The sequence below is a fragment of the Protomyctophum parallelum genome (genome assembly GCF_964188405.1).
Source record: "Protomyctophum parallelum genome assembly, chromosome: 12".
Classification (NCBI taxonomy): domain Eukaryota; kingdom Metazoa; phylum Chordata; class Actinopteri; order Myctophiformes; family Myctophidae; genus Protomyctophum; species Protomyctophum parallelum.
The window spans coordinates 17,697,951-17,719,971 of record NC_139712.1 but is presented as its reverse complement, the minus strand read 5'-3'; the positions used below and the strand labels follow the sequence as shown (position 1 = coordinate 17,719,971).

Sequence of the window (22,021 nt, the reverse complement as noted above, 5' to 3'; positions counted from 1 at the left end):
TTGCTTAAACCTTGAATCAAACCTTCCTGGTTCAAATTTCTTATCATATGAAATCCATTTCAACATACCCAGTTCCTTTCCAACCTTCAATTGTTTCACTATAGAGTACCATGTAGTTAAAGTAAAAGATGTTATTGGGTCCAGGCCTAATTCACTCTTCACGTTCGTTTGGATCCCTCGTTCCCCTATACTTGCATGAATCGGGATTGTAAACCCTTTTACCTCGATGTCCTTCCACTTAGCTATATACGGTAGACTGCACCAGTTAAGGAGTGGTCCCAATTGTGCTGCATGGAAGTACTCCTTTAAGTTCGGAAGTGCCATTCCCCCTTTGTTCTTTGGTAATTGTAACGTACTATATCTTATTCTAGGTCGTTTTCCATCCCATATAAACCTTGATATAAGTTTATCCCATTTTGTGAATTGAGTCGGAGGTATAGGGATAGGTAACGATTGGAATAAATATAGCAGGCGTGGCAGGACATTCATTTTAATCGCTTGTATCCTATCACTAAACCCCATTGGATATGTGGCCCATCTTTCTATATCTTCTTTTATGTTATCATCAATTTCTTGATAGTTACTTGCATATAGTTTGGACAGGTTTTTAGTTATGTTTATGCCTAAGTACCTAATTGATTTTGCCTCCCAGTTTATATTCATTTCCTTGAGTTTTTGATTCGGCCTACAGTTGAGCATGAGAATTTGAGTTTTAGACTTGTTTAATGTGTAGCCTGAGTATAGACTAAACCGATCTAATGTTTGCAGTAGGTGTTCAAATGATTCCAATGGATTTTTTAGGTGGACCAATACATCATCTGCAAAAAGGCTCACAACATGTCTTTCACCATTGATTTCTATTCCCGCTATATTTTCGTTGTCTCTTATCATTTGGGCCAGTGGCTCTATAAAAAACGCGAATAGGGAGGGGCTTAAATTGCAGCCCTGTCTACAACCTTGTTCTATTTCAAATTTATCTGTCAGAGAACCATTTACCTTTATTCTAGCTGTCGGATTAATATAAAGCGTTTTGATACACTGAATTGCTTTTTTGTCAAACCCAAATCTTTCCAGTGTTAGGAATAAGAACCTGTGGGAAACTTTATCAAATGCCTGGGCGGCATCCAGACTAACCATTGCTGCAGGAATGTTATTATTCTTTATTTTGTGCATAATGTGTAAAGTTCTCCTAATGTTATCCTGCGTTTTTCTTCCTGGGATGAAGCCACATTGATCTTCGTCGATCATGTCTGAAATAAAGGATTGAATTCTATCTGATAGGATTGAGGTATATAGTTTGTAGTCGACATTTAGTAGTGAAATTGGTCTGAAATTCTGACAAAGTGTCTTGTCTTTTCCAGGCTTTGGTAAGACTGTAATTACAGCTTCCTTCCAAGAGGGGGGGGTAGAGCCATTTTTTTTAATCCAGTTAAAAGTGGAATGCAACACTGGGGACAGTTCACTTGCAAATTTCTTGTACCATTCTGATGGGAATCCATCACTTCCAGGAGTTTTGCTAGCCTTTGATCTTCCTATTGCTGTAGTGATTTCATCCATGGTTATAGTTTTGGTTATCCTTTTATTTTCTAGTTCACCAATGCTAGGCAAGTCTAATTTATCGAGAAATGCTCTGGTTTCCTCTTCAGAGGAGGTGGGTGATTGGGCATACAGTTCTTTATAGTATTTCTGAAAGATATTCTCAATTTCTCCTTGTTTGTATTTTATTTGTTTTAGGGTCCATCAGTTTGTGAACTGTTATATCGGCTTGCTGTTTCCTTAGGCGTCTAGCCAATAGCCTCGCTGCCCTAGGGCCAGCCTCATAATAGTTCTGTTTAAAGTACCTCGCTTTCATTTCCACCTCCTGTTGGAGAATTTTATTGATTTGTTTTCTCACCTCAGTCATTTGTGTGAATATTTGTCTGTCTGCTCTTATCTTATGTCTTTGTTCCAGTGTCTTAAGATCAGATAATAGCTGCTTATAATTAGCCAGTTTTTCCTTTTTCATTCTGCTCGAAATTGCAATTAACTTCCCCCTGATAACTGCCTTTAGGGCATCCCATAGTATTGCTGGAGTAGTTTCACCATTATCGTTATCAGTCAAGTAGTTCTGAATGTCGGTTCTGATTTGTTCTACCACCTCGTTATTATTTAACAGTCCAGCGTTTAACCTCCATATTGTATTCCTCTTTCTGTCAGATAAACAGACCTTCATGTAAACGGCACTATGATCAGACACATCTGCTATTCCAATATCACATCCCTGGATCAATTCTCTATTTTCTTTTTGTGTATAGAAGTAGTCTAATCTGCTGTAGACAGAGTGAGTCTGGGAATAGTGGCTATAGTCCCTTTGAAGCGGGTGGAAGTCTCGCCAAACATCAACAAAACCCATTTCTTCCCACGTGTTTTTGACTAGTTTTGAGATGGGCTTTTTACTCCTATTCAAGCTAGTGGTGTCTAAGTCATAGTCAATTACAACATTTAGGTCTCCCGCACACCAGCAAATTCCTTCTGATTCCAAAGTTATGATGTCAAATAATGTTTTAAAAAATTGTTTATCGCTCTCAGGTGGTGCATAAATATTAACCAACGTCACTTTTGTCTCCTGAATTGTTCCCTTAACAATAATATACCTGCCTTCTTTGTCCTTTATTTCTTTTTGGCATTCAAACTTGATTTGATTAGAGATCAGAATCGCCACTCCTCTTTTACGGGTATTGGTATGCGAACTATAATATGTGTGCTTATAGCCAAATTTCTTCAATTTTTCATGCTCTGATTTGGATAGGTGGGTTTCCTGAAGAAAGCTTATTTGTGCTTTTTCTTTTTTAAGCTTGGTCATAACTTTAGCTCTTTTAACCGGGTTTCCCAGGCCGTTGACATTCAAAGACATAAGTTTAATCTCCTGTTTCGTGGTCATATTTGGTTATGGAGTATTCAAAACAATTATTATGATGATTCCCTCTTAGGTTCCTGTTGCATTCATATGCAAAGATCAAAGTAAAACTGTAAACCCTTTCAGCTATATACAAAAACGAAAACACAGATACATATACAGATATAGACTTCCAAAAAGAGTTGTCAACCTTCTCCCTTTCTTGTTGACCCTCCTGTGGTTTTGTGGGGGAAATCCCTTCGTTGCGGAGGGGCCCCCGTCTAGCACTAAAGTTTACCCCTAAAGGTCTACCCATACTAGAATTAAAGTTGCCTCACTTCCCTTTGTACCAACTCAAATTGTTCTATATTCCTTATTGGTAGAAAATAAAATAAAATAAACGTTGAAGGATCTAATAATATGCGTATTGCCTCCCTTCGTATCATATATGTTCTCACCCTTCTATCTATCCACACATGTACAAATCAGTGTCCCTTTGATCTTATTTACATTAATTATTCCTCAGTCCTCCATCTACAATGCAGATGGACGACTGGGGAACACACATAGCATATGTAGATAAATATTGTAAAAGAAAAAAAAAACACGTTTTCCCCACAGTCAGTCACCCTGCCCCTCCCTCCCCATACACACACACACACACACACACACACACACACACCCACACGTACGCACACACCAGGGGTCGTATATATAATCCACCTTAATATGTTAGATTGAAACTTCAGTTCTCATACATAATAGTCTTCCTTGAGAGACAAGTGAACCACCTCAACCCCCCTCCCCTCCCCGTGTACACACACACGTGCGCACGCACGCGCGCATGCACACATCAGGGGCTGCATGTATAATTCACCGTGATGTTAGAATTAAACTTCAGTTGTTCAGTACCTTAAAAGACTGGCGAACTACACCAACCCCCTCCCCCCCCCCCCACATACACACACACTCACACACACACACACACACACACACACACACGAGAATGCAAATATCACACGTTAGGCTTCAGTCCTTTCTTTCTTTGATTTAACTCACGACTCTATAGGTTCCCTCTCTCGGTTACTTATCGTGACTGTATGTTTGTAGCCGTCCTCTCGCCCTTCTCCTCCATGCCGCATTCCGGTCGACTTGTGTCCAGCTGGCCAGCCTGGCATTTCGCAAGCTTTCGATGAGCGTGGGTTCTTTTCCGCCTTCTCTCGTGTTGTTTCTGTTGCCGTCGCCCGTCGCCTCTTCCTCTCCGCCGGTCATCAGTCCTCTTTTCCGCATTTCCTTGGTTGCTTCTTCTGCGCTGTGGTACACCACTTTCCCGGTAGCCCAGTGGATCCTCATCTTGTTGTAGGGTGTGTTAAACTTGATTTTCGGGCTTTCCGCATTCAGGACCCTCTTGACTTCAGCGTAAGCTTTTCTCTGCTGTAGTACTCTGTCCGTGAAATCGTGGTCGAAATAAATTCTGTTCTGCCCGTACATCACCTTCTTCTTCCCCCAAGCCGTTGATAGCACTGTCTCTTTCACCGCAAATTGCTGAAAGTTAATCACTACTGATCTCGGCGGCTGGTCCGGGTTCCTCTTCGGAGCCAAGGCTCGGTGCGCTCGTTGTATAGACAGTTCAGTATCCACTATTTCTTTTCTCAGCCAATCGTTGATAAATTTTACCATCGATTCACACTCCGATTCAGCATCCTCTGGTAGGTTATATAAACGCAAACTACATCTTCTGGAGCGCGATTCTAAGTCATCTAGCTTGTCTATCATCATTTGGCGTTCTTCCAACATTTGTTGCAAAGTATGGTTTACTTCGGTACTCCACTGTTCAATCTCTTCGGTGCGCAGCAGAGCGCCGTCCATTTTAGCGTGTTGCTCCTTCATCTCCGTGTCGATCTTGGTGAATCTTTGTGTGAGATCCCTGTTGAATTCAATCAGCTTATTATCCATCTGCGTCGCGATTTCTTCCTTGAATGTTCTCAAATCCGTTTTCACCTCCTGTCGTAGGGCGCCGAGCTGGCTGTTGATAGCGTCCAAACTAGTCTGGAGGGAAGCCATGTTGATTTCGTTAGCTTCGGGTGCTAGCGTGTCCCCTCTTGTGTCTTCTTCTTGGTGTGTTTCTTCACTTTTCCCGTTTCTTCTTTTGTTTCTCTTTCTCGTGTGCATTTCTAGTTGACCGTGGTTCCTGTTTTCTACTTTATAAGTATCTAGCGTGGCATAAATAAGTTGGCTGTGGGAGCTCTCAACTTTATGCGACCGTCCTGTTCGTCGCCATACCGGAAGTCCCCTTTCAGACATCTTTCACTCAAATCTTTGCTTCTGGGAGGTGGTCCCTGAAACAACACATTTTCAGATGGTGGTCAGCGGCCAATTTCATATATTTTTGGGGGTCCTTGACATGAAATATTGAGAACCACTGATATAGAAACATGAGGTTTTTCAGAAAAAAAAGACATTCCATTTCGACGTCGGGCCTAAATGGGTTAATTTACAAGCTGAACCAAAACCATGCACTGGCCGTGACACCTTCCTGTTTCCTCTCACAGGGGAACCATGGGACACGGAGTAGGCTGACTGGGACGGCCTAGCGAGCAACACACCAATCAATGATCGTGAGTATACAATACATGATCTGTCTTAAATGGGTTTTTTTGTGGCTTTCGCCTTTATTTTATATTTTTATGTAGGGACAGACAGTAGGCTGACAGGAAATGGGGGAGAGAGATGGGGGGGAGACATGCAGTAAGGGCGGTCGGGATCGGGAGTCGAACCCGCGGCACACTGCCAGACTTGGGCTACCGGCCAAGGTGCCTGGACCACTGAGCCATGGCCCAGGCCTACATCTACATGATCTGTCTTAACCAAATGAATCCTAGGCCTTATTATGGCCCAAAATACTAGGGAAATTGCACATCTACAAGCGGATCGGCTATTTTCCACAAACGGATTTGGTGTAGAGGGAGGGGGCCTAATATAAACTAGGCTTGGACGATTGGATTGAGTCTGATTGGCGATTGGATGAGTCCAATCAATGGCGGTTTTTAGGCCGGAGTCGGAGACAAAGAGATAACATGGGGCCCACCGGACGGATAATGTTAAAATAGTAAAAAGGTGCTCCTAGATAAGTCGGGATAAAACATCAGATGTAAAAGGAGTACGGTAGATCCGGGCACTAAGAGTTAACAAGGTAGAAGATACGTAGAAGATCAGTAAGGCCGCTATAGGTTGAAAGATCTCCTAATTCTTTATCCAATCGTTTTTATTGGCCGATGTTTAGGGACCATTTTCATTTTATTATAATTTTATTGTAATTTTATATCCACTCCACAAATATTCAACTCGGCAAATGTAGCCTAAAGCGCAATATACAAAGCGTGCATGAAATGCTAAGCAAGTTGGTCCAAGTTATGCACATTATTGTTGCACTGATTTCTAAAGAGACTGAAAAAATCAGGGGTGACTAACCTAAATTACAATTAAGCTGTCCAACCTATTCAAAGCGATGATTCATAAATCATATTTGAGAGCTAGATGACAACTGTACAAAGAGATGTGCATTTCGCCCTGGCCATTAAACACCATGATGTATGTATGAGTGACAGATGATTCTACATTTAGACAACTTGAAAAGCACGGAACAGTCCCCCGGTACTGAATCAGGGATGTAAATAGGTTTTCAATGTAATGACGCAGTGTGGCGATCAGCCAAAATAATAATAAGCCAAAATAAATATGTTCAGTGACAATGACAGCACTCACACCCACATCCACGCTACTTTGTCGGTGACGTTGCCTGTTGCATGGCGCTGGTTGGCTGCTCGCTGATTGAACGCCCAGCCTCTGGCAAATATGGAGACTTCCAGTATGAATCTGTCGCGGGAGTGAGAGGTTGTGTGTGCAGACCGGTGGTGCTGTGATTGTGAAGACAGCAGTTTTGGCCCTTGTCAAAACGGTAAACGGTAAACGCCGTGAGCCATTCTAAAACGACGGACGATTGATCGCCTGCCATCAACTCAGTGACGACCGCGCCGGGGGGCATAGATCGGCCGCTACGAAACCGCGTCTCGACTGTCACTTCTACTGACTACGTTGTTTTTTAAAGAGGAGACGTCGTCCAGTAAAGAGCAGCTGAGTGGAGAGGGTTACTGTGGGTGAGCTCAGTACAAGGGATAGTTGCGGAGTTAACACACACACACACACACCAGAGTGCACACTCGCGCGCACACCCATCCACACACAAGCGCCAGGACCATAGACTGTAAAAAATATGGACAAAGCGTTCTCCGGGTCTGATATGGACGGAAAATGAAGCCTGTCAGTCCTTGAACTGTAAGTCGCCATCTTTCTAGATCCGTTTGGGCCCAGCTGGCCATTGGCTGGCTCTGTTTGGGCCCAGCTGGCCATTGGCTGGCCCAGACAACGAGGTGGGACTTCCCCCCTTCTTCTTTTTTTTAAATTTTTTGACTGAACGAGGGGTGGCTCCCGATCATAAGCTGTAACGGTAGCCACGCCTCTCAGAACATACACGACTTATTGGTAATTATTTTAATAAATGGGACCATAATTTTCCAAAAAGAATATTATGACTTGAGAAATGAGACTTTAAACTAGTGACTGGAAGCAGAAAGTATTCATGACCATGTTTATTAAGGTAATACAGTCTAGGTGAAGTTGGGCCCAAATACATGGGCCTCTATGGAGCTATGGGGTTTTTTGGGCCCAATGACAGTGCCACAACAGGCCATTATATGAACTTTCAGGAAGTCCCGATTTCCTTAGTGGCTTCACAAAATATCTGTCTGACTGCCCCCTGGCCAGGACGCTGTTTTATTTTATTTTTAGTTTGGTTCATAGAGTTATATTTGTTTTCTGGGTAAAACCTGAAGTGGAGTTATGGTGTGAATTGTGTGACATGAACTGAACTACCCTTATTTACATTTAATTTTACAATACAAACCTTAAACTGACTTTTTGTGTGTCGTTTGCATTTCTTGGTTATTGACTGTGGGTTGGTTTGAAATAATTTCCTATGTTTATTGAAATTTACCGATTTATTATATATCTATTATTATACCCTGAGTGAAACCAGGTAGGCTGCTATATTTTCCAACAGTGACCTTTGGGTTTTTCCTGTGTCCAAACCTTAAGGGAAACCGCTACAGCAGGGATGGTCTTTTAGATGAGTCCCACTTCAACGACGTTAGGAGTCATATTTTGCCATTTTTACAACTTGCAGCATTTAACTCCTATTTCATTTTATATGGTTAATTATAATGCGGTTATATATATATATATATATATATATATATATATATATATATATATATTCATGTAGAAAACGGAAGAAGAAATGATTATTGTAACTAAAGCTATCAAAATAAACTAGAATAAAAAACAGTACAGTAGTGCATCCCGTGGATGCAGAGGTCGTTGTTTTATTGCGTCCCTTAACTATAAACTGCGTTTTGGGATGCAAAATGCACCCTATTTTAATCTCTGCTGAATGGAGGAGAGATAAAATGCGTTGCCCACCCCTCAACCGGACCATCTCGCCCCCCTCCCTCAAGACTGCCAGTTTAAAGAGAAGAAAACTTCTGGTACTTGTTTTAAGATATTTTTTTTTTGCGGCTTACGCCTTTTATTGATTTTTGAAGGGACAGACAGTAGGCTGACAGGAAACGGGAGAGAGATGGGGGGAAGACGTGCAGTAAAGGCCGTGTCGGGTCCGGGAGTCGAACCCGCGGCACACTGCGACTGGATTACCAGTCCGGTGCCCAGACCGTTACGCTACGGCCTGGGCCTTCTGGTACTTGTTAATAGCATTTTCTTTCTTTTTTTTAGAAAGGGTTTTAGAAAGTTGTCAGTGGTGTTCTGTGTACCAGGAAGGACTGACAGACAGATGGACATGACAAGTACTTAGTGTGTGTGTGTGTGTGTGTGTGTGTGTGTGTGTGTGTGTGTGTGCGCGCTCCTAGGCTTCCACTGTGCTGTATGACATGGCCACGGCCTCGTCTAGAACAGAGTCTAGCAATAACCACGGAGGAACAAAACAGCTCCATGCCATTGGTGAGTTCAAATATTTACATAATCCATAACAAAACGGCTCCATGCCATTGGTGAGTTCAAATATTTACATAATCAAGTACCTTTTCAGCTCCATGCCATTGGTGAGTTCAAATATTTACATAATCAAGTGCCTTTTCAGCTACATTCCAGCAACAGGACTGATTCTCAACTCACACACAGTTTAACGTTTGATAAGCATTAAAGGCCATTTAATGCCCATTCTGGGTGGGAACCCTTGTTGGTGTTTCAAGCATTATGTTATACTTTAGCTATTGAAAAATAGCAGATCTACAAGCTCATAGCGCGCCACCGAGTGGCGCGCTACGAGCTTGTAGGTCTATTTTTTTTTAATCGTTAAAATGTGGTGCAAATCATTGAATATATATTTCATTACATTTTTAACTAAAATATTTGCTTCTGCGGTGTCCCTGGAACTACATATTTTGAGATGGGGGGTCCGTGGCCCAATGGAGATAATTCTGGGGTCCTTGACATGAAAAAGGTTGAGCACCTCTGACATAGAAAGTTTTTCAGAAAAAAAATAGGATTCAGAAGCCTTTTTTTTAATCGACGTCAGTCCAAAATGGTTTAACTCTAGGACCCTAATCCAGTGTTTCTCAACCTATGTACTGCGGCACTTTACTGTGCCTTTGATATGTCCAGGTGTGCCTCGAGATTTTGACCTAAAGTAACACTAGCCCTCCCCCGAAAGCGATAGCTAGGCGTCCTATTGTTGCGTCGTTGTTGTTGTCACACGTCTAAATAGACGTGCGAAAACAACATGACGACGTAACAATAGACTAACGACCATCGGCCATAGAAATGTTAATCGCCTGGCAACTTTACTGTATAAATGGGGCACAGCACAGACATGGCATTCACATTGTTGAGCTACTACAAGATGGAACCAGCAGCAAAAAAGAGATGCATCCTGCCATCCAGAAGACGCTACATTTCGTTCCCTCCAGAAAGACACCACCAGAACCCGACAGCACAGACAGCGCCGCCGTGTCACCTGCATCTGATGACGGCACAGCAAGCGGTCCCTCGCCGCCGGGGGAACAACAACGGCGACTACTACCAACGCAACGCCTACAAAGAAAGCCCCTGCCAGACTGTACCGTGATGATTACATGAAGTTTGGCTTCACGTTTACTGGGGATAAAACGTACCTGATTCCGCTGTGTATAGTTTGTGGATTCAAGCTTGCAGCATGGTTCCGAGTAAACCAATCATGATGAACTCGCTACAAAGGACAAACACTTTTTCGTGAGCTTGAAAGAAAAAAAAGGAGAAAGACACAACGAAGCAGGCAAGTCTCTTGATACGCAGTACCACTAATAGGGGATTCACACTATGGTCCCGGGTGCGCACTCGGGACCACTTGGCAGATGTTGTGGTAGTGTGAATGATGCGTACCGTTCCCGGGAGCGGATCGCCCAACCGTCCCCGGGACCGCATGGGGGGAGGGTCTCTGGACCGTTGAAGTGTATTCAGATACGGATCGTTCCAATGTGAATGCATGCGTACCTAAAGAAGGAAGTGGACTGTTTTTTTTTAAAGAACGTGACTTAATCTCTAGTCGACGAGCCAAGCCTCAACAAAAAAAAACACAGCCGCTGCACGACGCGTAACACCAGTGCATTTCTCAACGCCGCCCGTCTCCTGTTGAATCTGCGTATGCGCAGCACCGCAGTACGCGCTGATCTTATTCTGCGGACTACACGTGGTTCTTGGGCTTTGCTTGGCACAGTTTCCAAAGTAAAACAAAATAATAATAATGCTGAAGTAGAATCCATAGCAAACTAATACACTGGAGCACAGAACTGACTGACACAGTGAATAGCAGGCAGGCTGACAGTGAAGTAGTATAACGGCAAAAAGCCAAAGAGGCAATGCAATGCAGTGTGTCTGGATTTATTTGAGACAATGTCGCAGAGTTGATGGTCAGTGTCCGTGCGCGCCAGCCATCAAACAAACCGCCGTCTGGAGGATTAAAGTGTGTTATGCAAGTGTACCCGGTGCGCTGTTGAATCTCGGGCAATGTGAATCATGGCCATCGGGGACCAGGCAACCGTATTCGGAAACGGTTCCAATGAAACGGATTCAGTCCGTCTCAGTGTGAATCCCCTATAAGACTTCTGAAAAAGGTCTGGAATTAAGCTACCAAATCGCAGAGATGTTGGCACAGTTAAAATGCCACATACATTGGCAGAAACGGTAATAGCCAGAGCATTCAAACTCGCGGGGGGTGTGGGCTTGGTGCCAGCAGATCTTGCAAAGGAATTAGCAAATGTGCCCCTCTCAGATAGCACAATTGGCCGACGCATTGAAGAAATGTCTGCAGACATCGAGAGTGTTGTCATACATAAAATGATGACGAGTGGTAAATTTGCACTGCAAACAACAGAACTTGTCAAACATATTTACTTTTTTATCAATTATTTTTTACGATTTTCTTTGTACAAAAGTGCTCAAGGTTAAGACCATTGTATTGTGGCAAAAATAATTTTGTTCTTGTTTTTACAACTCCTTTTTTTATTTGGATTACTTTGAATTGACAAAAGGTTGAGAAACACTGCCCTAATCTACATCGTAATTGTAACTAGAAAGATTACATTGTAACTAGAAAGATTACAGTAATGGATTGCATTTTTATAGCGCTTTTCCAAGTGCTCAAAGAGCTTAAGTACACTGCACAGTAGAGTGCATGCTGTTTCTACCTGAGATTTGACTAATGTGAATCAACGTGATTATGTAATTTTGAGCTTGACTTACAATAAACCAAAAGTAAATTTGGGTGCAGATACAGAGCTAATGATGACCAAAAAAACACAGTTTTGTGTTAATTCAGTGACGTTGCACCGTTATAATATAAGTGTAATGTAATAAGTTTACATATATATGAATAACTATATAGTTACTATATAGGCACATTGTAATTCAGCTGTGATTGGCTGTCAATGAGCAAGCCATGAACAACGGGGGTGGCTGTGGCTCAGGAGGTAGAGCAGGTCGTCCAATGATCCCTGGGTCGGAGGTTCGAATCCCGGCTCCTCCTCCTGTCCACATGTCGAAGTGTCCTTGGGCAAGACACTGAACCCTACATTGCCTCCAATGAGTCGGTCGGTGTGAGCTTGCCACCATTGGTGTGTGAATGTGGGAAGTGAGGACGCTGGCGTTGACTGTTCGCCGCTTCACCTCCCAATGTATGAATTAATTAACCATTGTAAAGCGCCTTGAGCACTTGGAAAAGCGCTATAAAAAAATGCAATTCATTAACGTTTTATTTGCAGTCACTTCTCTGCACCATTGAGTGAGAAGCTGAGTGTTTGCTCAGGTTCTCTGTAGACCTCCAGGAACTCCCATTATGTTGTGTCTAGATCAGTGATTCCCAAACTTTTTCATGTCAAGGACCCCCAAATTGACACCAATTAGCCCGCGGACCCCCATTTGAAAAGCTATGCCAAGGACCCCCATAAGAGAAGATTTTTACGGCTCTAGCAGTGATTCTCAACCCGTTTAATTTCAAGGACCCCCAGTTTGACATGCATTAGTCTACGGACCCCCATTCAATGGCATTTCTATCCCCGGGACCCCCAATTTATATTGTAAAATGAATGCTAATTTAACTCTTACGGGTCCATTTGGTTCCATTTGTACGCTCTCTGAGTTACAGACTCATAAGGGTCCATTTGGTTCCAAACTATCATCTAGCTGGGTCCCCCCCTGGAACTCCCTCAAGTACCCCTGGGGGTCCCCAGACCCCACTTTGGGAACCACTGATCTGGAATCTAGATGTCTAACAAGGAGTAGGACAAACGGATGACCATGTACTAGTGATGTCAAATTATAAACGATAATATTTGTGAATGTAATTTGACTGTTTGGCCGATCCTCCTACCCCCGTCCTGGTGTGGCCATAGTTTATTTATATATATTTATTTATATAATATTTGTGAATGTCACCATTCCTTCCCCCGTCTTGCTGTGGCCATAGTTTATATATATTTATTTATATATTTGTGAATGTCACCATTCCTTCCCCCGTCCTGCTGTGGCCATAGTTTATATATATTTATTTATATAATATTTGTGAATGTCATTTGCTTACCCCGTCCTGCTGTGAGCCTGTGGCCATAGTTTATATATATTTATTTATATAATATTTGTGAATGTCATTTGCTTACCCCGTCCTGCTGTGGCCATAGTTTCCTGTGCCAAACTCAAGAGGAAGAAGAGCCTGTTTGGGACGTCCATCTACGTGGAGGTGACCGCCGAGGGGGGATCATGTCGCACGGCAAAATCACACAGCTCCTCCAACCCCAAGTGGGATGAGAGACTCACTCTGTAAGCAACACATGTTGATCATCTTAATAAGCCTGTCAGAAACAACAGATTTTCAAGCTAATGTGTCACCTCAGTAAGCACGGTCAGGACCTTGACTTATTAGTGACGTCTCTTGACTTACTTGACTTATTCCTGTAGGCTCCTAGGTGGAGCATAGGGCCGCAAACACACCCCGCCATCGGACTCTGTTTTGAGCAGTTTTCTTCAGCTGGGCCCACGATAATCCGGTCGACTTTGCCTCACCCTCCACTGATCTTCTCCAGGTCTGTTTTGGCCTCTATCTAGTGACGTCTCTATTGGGGCCAAATCAAGTCAAACCAAGACTAGTCAGATCTGGCCCAGAATATCACCTGATTTCAACCAACATAAATTCTGCCCACTGAGACAGACGTCCCTGGATGAATCAGAGAGAGTCCCATAGAGGCCACATCAACTAGTCAGATCTAGCCCAGAATAAGCTATATTAATTTAACTGGTGAAGACGTCCTGGAAATGACGTAAAGATCATCCCCATATGGGCTATGATCTGACCTAGTCCTGAACGTCACCGGAGTCACTGGAGGACGTCATCATAACGTCATTTGGCTTGCTGGGACATCTTTAGCTTGAAAATCTGTTATTTTTGGTAAATTACATGGTCTTGACTGAATTCTTATTCTTTACCTCCCCCTGGCCAGCCGGGGCGCCTGATGGAGGGGGAAGGAACTGGTCGGGATAACGTGTTACTTCCACGCGCTATACGTCCGGCCGGGGAAATTCCCTTGGACTCCTCATGCTTAGAAGGAAGCATGAGGTCAGTCCCAGGTTGGCAGAGGAAGTGTAGCGCCCAGGATTATTTACATTAGATAATTGACACTGGGTGAATAAAATGGGTTGCAAAATCGTGGGATAAAAACTATATATCTAAATGGTGCATTTATATAGCGCCTTTATCCAAGGCGCTTTACAGAGATTGTGCATTACATTCACCCATTCACACACACATTCATACACCGATGGCAGCGGAAACCATGCAAGGCACCAACTAGCACATCGGGAGCAATTAGGGGTTCAGTGTCTATATCTATATCTATATCTATATCTATATCTATATAAAAATAAGTTATTTTTGGTAAATGACGTGGTCTGTACCTCTCTATGCGTCCGTGTCTATATTCCACTGCCTAGTCTCTCTTCCTCATTCAGCACATGAGCACATGGACTCGCTACCGTACGTGTGTTTGTTCTATAAGCAAGGCATACTGTACATAACAGGAATAGCTAGCACACAATAAATGTCCCTTATTTCACATGGTTTATTATACCTCTGACGAAAAAAAGACAACGGGCGCCGAGACACGTCCGTAGTCTGTTCGTCAGAGGCAATAAACCATGAGAAAAGGACATTTATTGTGTGCTGGTTATTCCTTTATTTCCATGTATGTACCTGCCTTATTGCACCTTTAAGAATACTCTTCAGGTGTTGCAGGTTTTCTGCTTCTGCAGTTTCTCTTCCATACTTTATGCATTTTGGGCGGGAAACCCTTTTGGTGTTTCATTATGTTAGACTTTAGCTATTTTTGAAAAATCGAAGAACCACTGACATAGAAACATGACTTTTTTAGAAAACTGTCAGGTTTTTGAAGACATTTTTAGAATCTGATCTCAGGTCAGAATAGGGCTTCCTTCAGTGGTTACTGTAAGTCAGAGAAGCCCTGTGGAGTCATCAGCAGCTTGTTGTGTGTGGGGAGAACTCTGCAGCTCTTTGGCGTCTGAACGGCACATGGCCGAATGCCAGACATGTCATCATGGAAGCTAATAGGCTTGATTGGATAATCAAGACAAAACGGTGTGCGTGTGCTGCTGTGTGATAGGCTAGCCCCGCCGCCCCACTACTCATTTCAGTGGAAGTTGCTCAGTGGCGTTCTGAAGCAGCCGGAAGAACCGTCTACTTCCGCGTTTTTTGCGGAAATGCAAAAGGAGCGCTCAATGCGTAATAGCATAACATAACAAGGTTCCCGCCCAAAATGGGTTAACAATACACCTTTAGGCTGTAATCCTGGATTGCTCCACTTTAGGTTATACAAAATTATAACCCCTGACCTTCAATCTGGAGTCATTTCAAATGGTTCATGTAGAATCCAGGTTATTGTCTTTAATCTCTTGAACCTCTTTAATCTTTTGGGCGTTCCTATTCTGGGAATTGTCATAATAGGCGAACATTGTGCGATAAATATGCGATAAGCTCACAATGAGTCGCAAATAGATTTGGAGTAGAGGGTGGAAAAGGAGTGGGTCGTGGATTGACCCGTGGGGGACCCCAAACTACAACGTTTATAGGGTTTAAGTAGTTAATAGAACCGAATGTTTCTTTATGTTCTGTTCTTGCAAGATTGGCAGTTCTCTGCCCCAGGAGCTATAATATTTGTTCTCTGACGAGGAAGCTAATACAGAGAGAATGAATGCCAAAGTACACACTTCCAGTACTGTTAGTAGAGGACCTGGCTAAGATGTGTATGCACTTCATTTAGGAGAGAATGTTCTTGGCTAATATGACCACCGTGAACAATTTGGGAACTAATTCTCTATCCGGGACGAAATACCTGAAAATGACCACACCCTATTTAAAATGACCGCTAGTTGAAACATGGCTCTAACTTCTAAACCGTTGGAGCTACAGATTTTCTGAGATGCTCAAAATGTTCAGAATACTCATGTTTGAATACTCAATAGACCATATGCACACGGCGGTCATCTTTCCACAAGTTAATGGCAGGGTGGAAACTAGCCACATAATGACTTTTTTTCAAAGTATTGGAATTTGGGTATGTCATTCTCTCTATAAACCGGTAAGACGCCCTGAGGGCGAGAAGCGACCTAATGGGCATATTGTGCACGCATCCATCCGCCTCGGTGACGGCAAACAGCTGGGCGAGCACTGGCGCTTTGGCATGGGGTAGGGTCAGATAGAAAGCCTACTTTCCTTAGTGAGCCCCCCACCACACGTATAAACTGTACTTTTTGGCCAAAAAGGGATTTAGTTTCCACCGGAAAAAAAAATATTTTAGTTACTCAACCGATATTGTGCGTCCACTAAGGAAAGTAGGCTTTCTAATGACACAACCCGCCTTTGTTTTGGTGAGTAGCAAAGAGGAGAGGCTGGTCTGAGTTCCATGTCAGATTTAAAAGCGAAAGTAGCATAGCCAATGCAGGGCAGAATCATAGAAGCATTGGATATGGACCAGAGCTACTATAAGAGATGCAAGGTCGAGGGGACACAGAGTGAGGAGAAGGAGACATTTTTCATTAAAGCCACTGTAATGGATAGGTGGCTGTTTAATCCTCCTGAGCATTCCAAACACTAACATTTGTGTTCCCGGTGCCAAGAACTGCTTCCTCTGTGGATTAGTTTCCCATGAAAAGCTCCCTGCAGGGCGTCTGACCGACGCTGGGGTCACTCCCTCCCTGTCTCACTGGACAGGAAGGCAAAGCAGAGGTCAAGAGTGATCGATGAGTCCCCATGCTTTGTTTTCACGTTGAATTAATACTGGGGAAAGAGGACGCGTCTTTAATTATTTAGTTCTGATGTACTTTTTGAAACTCACCTGAGTTGGCTTTGTGTACTTGGTCTGCTCTTGTTCCCCTTGTAACGGTTTGACTTGTTGTTACTGTTTTTGGGTGCCAGTTAGGCAAATGCCTAACACAATTTGGGAGAGACAGCGAAATGCCTTCACGACGGACGACGTACGTCGTGACGTATATTTTTCCGTCGCAACGTATATTCGAGTACGTCCTGGCGTAAATATCAATTCGTCCCGGCAGAACGGACTCGTCGCGGCTATATCTACCCGTTTGCGACGTAATATGTTGGCTATTATTTTCCGTCGCGCCAGAACGGGACTCGTCGCAGCTATATCTACCCGTTGTGGCGTGAGCTGGACTCGTCACGGCAGAACGTGACTCGTCGCGACTATATCTACCCGTTTGCGACGTGCGCCTCGCCGGTCCGGTCTCCAGGCGAGCCTGCGTCCTTCATATATTTTTTTTTCTGCTCTCGTTGGACTTAACTTTAAAAGTCCAATGGAACACCTCTTTGTAACGGGTCGCTGTAGTATAGTGGTCTAATTCCTCGCCTCTCTATTCTTTTTTGCTGAGGACGCTGGTTCAATTCCCGCTCGCGGCAAACCAAAATTATTATATTTTAGACAGACAGACAGACAGACAGACAGACAGACTGCCTGTCTGCCTGCCTGTCTGCCTGCCTAATGTATTGTAAATAATGTATTCATTCCATACGGCTATTTTTTTTTAATATAAAAACTTTTGTCTTTCGCGCGATTCGAACCAGCGTCGTCAGCACCAAAACATTGAGAGGCGAGTGATTAAACCGCTGGACTACAGCGGCCATAAGTTACAAAGAAGTGTTTCATTGGACTTATAAAGACAATAGCACCCAGCTGCAGTCTCGCAAGGGGAGGGACCGGAAGTGCTTTTATTTCCGGCTTCCACGTGCACAAGCGCACATACACGCACGCGAAATATAATGCAATATGTAATAATCAGCTCATACATTATAAAGACATTATTGCATTATGAAGTTTTATTACAGTATGAGTCGCCTATGTGGAGGTTCTTAATGTAACACATTATTACATTATAGAAAAATCTATTAAGTTATGTGCTCGTCTTTTAATTACATTATGAGCTGATTATTACATTATGAGGTCAGATGTAGAGTTGCTGGCCGCCTCAGCTCCATATATGGAGATCTAGGTGATGATCCAGTCTTTTCAATGTATGGCTATCCAGGGTTTGATGAGGTCAGTGTCGGGATCTTATATCATATGGAAACGGCCATATATGGCGGTGTGACGTGTCATGAGGCGTGACCATATATGGAGGCATGACACGAGGCGTGACATGACACACTTACTGACTGACTGACGGGAAATGCAGGTTTTCATAGTAAATTAAATGCATATGGTCGTGTGTCTGTGATCTATGGTCTGGACATGGTGTGTGTGGGACAGGGGTACGGGGTTATAGCAACTTATTACATTACTTAAATGCCTTGATATCATTATGTTATAATCGACCATATAGGCCTAGCCTATTATTGCATATCATTTTATTATTGTTAGATTTGCATTTCTTCAAATATGCACACTTATACCACCAACTAATAAGCTTTCAATTAAAATGTTACCTACAACAAACTACTTCAAACTTTTCCAAACCGACCACGTAATTATGTTTAAGCACAGATGGTACTATATACACCCGGCATTTAAGCGCGCACCAGCAAGTGCGTGTCGTGCACGCGCATTATATTTCGCGTGCGTGTATGTGCGCTTGTGCACGTGGAAGCCGGAAATAAAAGCACTTCCGGTCCCTCCCCTTGCGAGACTGCAGCTGGGTGCTATTGTCTTTATAAGTCCAATGAAACACTTCTTTGTAACTTATGGCCGCTGTAGTCCAGCGGTTTAATCACTCGCCTCTCAATGTTTTGGTGCTGACGACGCTGGTTCGAATCGCGCGAAAGACAAAAGTTTTTATATTAAAAAAAAATAGCCGTATGGAATGAATACATTATTTACAATACATTAGGCAGGCAGACAGGCAGGCAGACAGGCAGTCTGTCTGTCTGTCTGTCTGTCTGTCTGTCTGTCTGTCTGTCTAAAATATAATAATTTTGGTTTGCCGCGAGCGGGAATTGAACCAGCGTCCTCAGCAAAAAAGAATAGAGAGGCGAGGAATTAGACCACTATACTACAGCGACCCGTTACAAAGAGGTGTTCCATTGGACTTTTAAAGTTAAGTCCAACGAGAGCAGAAAAAAAAATATATGAAGGACGCAGGCTCGCCTGGAGACCGGACCGGCGAGGCGCACGTCGCAAACGGGTAGATATAGTCGCGACGAGTCACGTTCTGCCGTGACGAGTCCAGCTCACGCCACAACGGGTAGATATAGCTGCGACGAGTCCCGTTCTGGCGCGACGGAAAATAATAGCCAACATATTACGTCGCAAACGGGTAGATATAGCCGCGACGAGTCCGTTCTGCCGGGACGAATTGATATTTACGCCAGGACGTACTCGAATATACGTTGCGACGGAAAAATATACGTCGCGACGTACGTCGTCCGTCGTGAAGGCATTTCGCTCCACCTGCAATTTGGTCCACCTTTGGAGCAAACTGCTTATTTTTTTAACCCATTTAGGCCTGACCTCAAAATAGGTTTTCTGAAATAAATATTTTCACGATCTTTCAAAAATAACAGACCTACAAGCTCGTAGCGCGCCACTCGGTGGCGCGCTATGAGCTTGTAGATCTGCTATTTTTCAATAGCTAAATTATAAATTAACACCAAAAGGGGTTTCCGCCCAAACTGGGTTAAAGTCAACCTTACAATGGTTTTACAAGGATGAATATAGCTGTACCAAATCATGAACCTGTAAACCATATAGCCAGGGATAGGTTACTCAAAAAGCAAACCTTCACTCAATACAACAGTAAACCAGTACATTTACACAGACACAGAATAACTCAGTTTGATATTGCGTGTATTAGAGACTCCAGCCAAATCTCTTTGCCAGTAATCGCTGATCTACAAGCTTGGAATGGCTTGCGAAGCGACACATTGTGACCTTGTAGATCTGCTATTTCTGGCTAATCCGGCACAATTGCGGTTCAAGTAGTTAATTAAATCTTAAGGATAAAACCTTTTTGTCTATGAAGGCAGGCCAGGTCATTTCAGTTTTAAATTGGTAAATTTCTTTATTAAAAGCCTTTTTAACAAGTTAACTGCCGCCGTGTGGCCATTAGTGCTAGTTTGCTTGTGCCCGACGGATTTGGGGCAGATCAAGCACTTAAAGGACCACTTCACCACTTTTCAACCTATCTTCATATAATAGGTCCTCACTCCTCACTAATAATCTTTCTACTCGGTCTGTCTCACATAGGAGGGCTGTGGGCAGTTGCAAAAAAATGTCCTCCAGTGACATCATCATCGATGTGGAATACAAGCTGATAGAAACTGCAGGCTTTCTAGTCCTGAAAAGTTGCAACGCGAAAATGGAAGCCATCGTTCTCACGATAATGAAAATCTAAACATTTTTGCAAAATAACTCTTGTTTAACCCATTTTGGTTTGAATATATATTCTTTCAGAAGACTTTTATTTTATTTTGACGTCGGGCCTAAATGGGTTAAAAACAAATCTGCCTAAGGATGATGTCATTTGTCTGTGTCTGCTCCCTGAAGTTTATATTCCGTGTGTTGTTTCTCCAGGAATGTAACGCCACACACACAGGTGGACTTCAAGGTATGGAGCCATCACACCTTAAAGGCAGACGCTCTGCTTGGCAAAGCCACGCTGGACCTCCTGCAAGCCTTAGAGCAACACGACAGAAAATGTAGGAATATATACTTTAACACACACACACACACACACACACACACACACACACACACACACACACACACACACACACACACACACACACACATACATACACATACACATACACACACACACACAACTCTTATACCTATTGTAGTTATGACTTCTACATGCGTCATCTCTGGTTATAATGAATGATGTGTGTCTAGCTTTCAGAGAGAGTGAGAGTGCATTGGTGTATATACTATTTAGTAGGCATGTAACAATATATGGTATATCGATATTATATCCCGACGATATGTATCGATTTATTAAAAATTAATATTGATTTTCTAAAAGTATATATATATATATATATTTTTTAGGGGGGCTAGTGTGTGATATGCAATGTGAGCTGTAATCATATTCCATCATATTCACGTGCTTTTGGAGAGAAATAAGACAGACTCCATGCAGTCACTTTCAGTAGTAGAGGCCTGTAGAGGGGAGCTGTGTGTGTCTGTGACACAGGTGATGGTCGTTATTGATGCTCATTAATACATCAATTTACAATTTAGGCATTTAGCAGACGCTCTTAATCCAGAGCGACTTACATTAAGCAAGAACAAAAAGCATGGGAATACATCACATAAAAGCATTTATCATGAAACATGCGTAAGCTAAGAAAGTAACAGTGGAATATCTATATAATGAAACTATACATACACTATACATATAAACTATACATATATACTACTATGCTATACATATGTACTATGGCGTGCTATGACTATATACAATGCAATTATAGTGCTGTCTACATAACATGCTATAAGTCTGTGTCAAATGCTATCTAAGTCAACAGAAATGCTATCTAAGGGGGTAGGGTAAGTGCTATGGGCCATCATCAAGGAATGCAATTATGTTTCTGCACTGTCAAATACAGTAGGTCTACATCTATCCTAAGATGCCATCAAAGAAAAGAAGAAATGTTAACTCGAGCTAGGTTTAAACATGAAACCATGTTTACAGTTGTTTTAAATTAAGTAATTTTACATAAAAAGTAATGCTACTTTTGCAACGTAGTTAAATATAAATTGTGAAAAAAAGCTTGGGGGGGGGAAGATAAATCATAAAAAAAAAATGTCTGGAAAATAATTGTGCTGAAAATATGGTGATAAATCGTATCGTGAACCTCATATCGTGATACGTATCGTATCGTGAGTTGAGTGTATCGTTGCATGCCTAATATTTAGTGAAGGTTGAGTAGACACGTGTGGCCATCAATTAACCTTTCCTCCGAAACGACTTGGCTTGTCCTCTTCAAATCAATGTGTTTGTGTGTGTGTGTGTGTGTGTGTGTGT

At 42.7% G+C, this 22,021-nt stretch overlaps 1 protein-coding gene across 7 annotated transcripts in view; it reads left to right on the top strand.

Annotated features, from left to right (window-relative positions):
- wwp1 (WW domain containing E3 ubiquitin protein ligase 1) overlaps window positions 1–22,021 on the top strand; it is a 74,126-nt gene that overhangs the window by 16,388 nt on the left and 35,717 nt on the right. For 6 of the 7 annotated variants that reach the window (XM_083778639.1, XM_083778645.1, XM_083778641.1 and 3 more), the window contains 4 exons: window positions 5,428–5,493; window positions 8,857–8,947; window positions 13,159–13,297; window positions 20,566–20,690. In XM_083778639.1, coding sequence (XP_083634765.1) covers window positions 5,488–5,493; window positions 8,857–8,947; window positions 13,159–13,297; window positions 20,566–20,690 — 361 coding nt within the window. In that variant the 5' untranslated portion in view covers window positions 5,428–5,487. The remainder of the gene's footprint in view (window positions 1–5,427; window positions 5,494–8,856; window positions 8,948–13,158; window positions 13,298–20,565; window positions 20,691–22,021) is intronic. The other variant, XM_083778642.1, reaches the window with a different exon arrangement.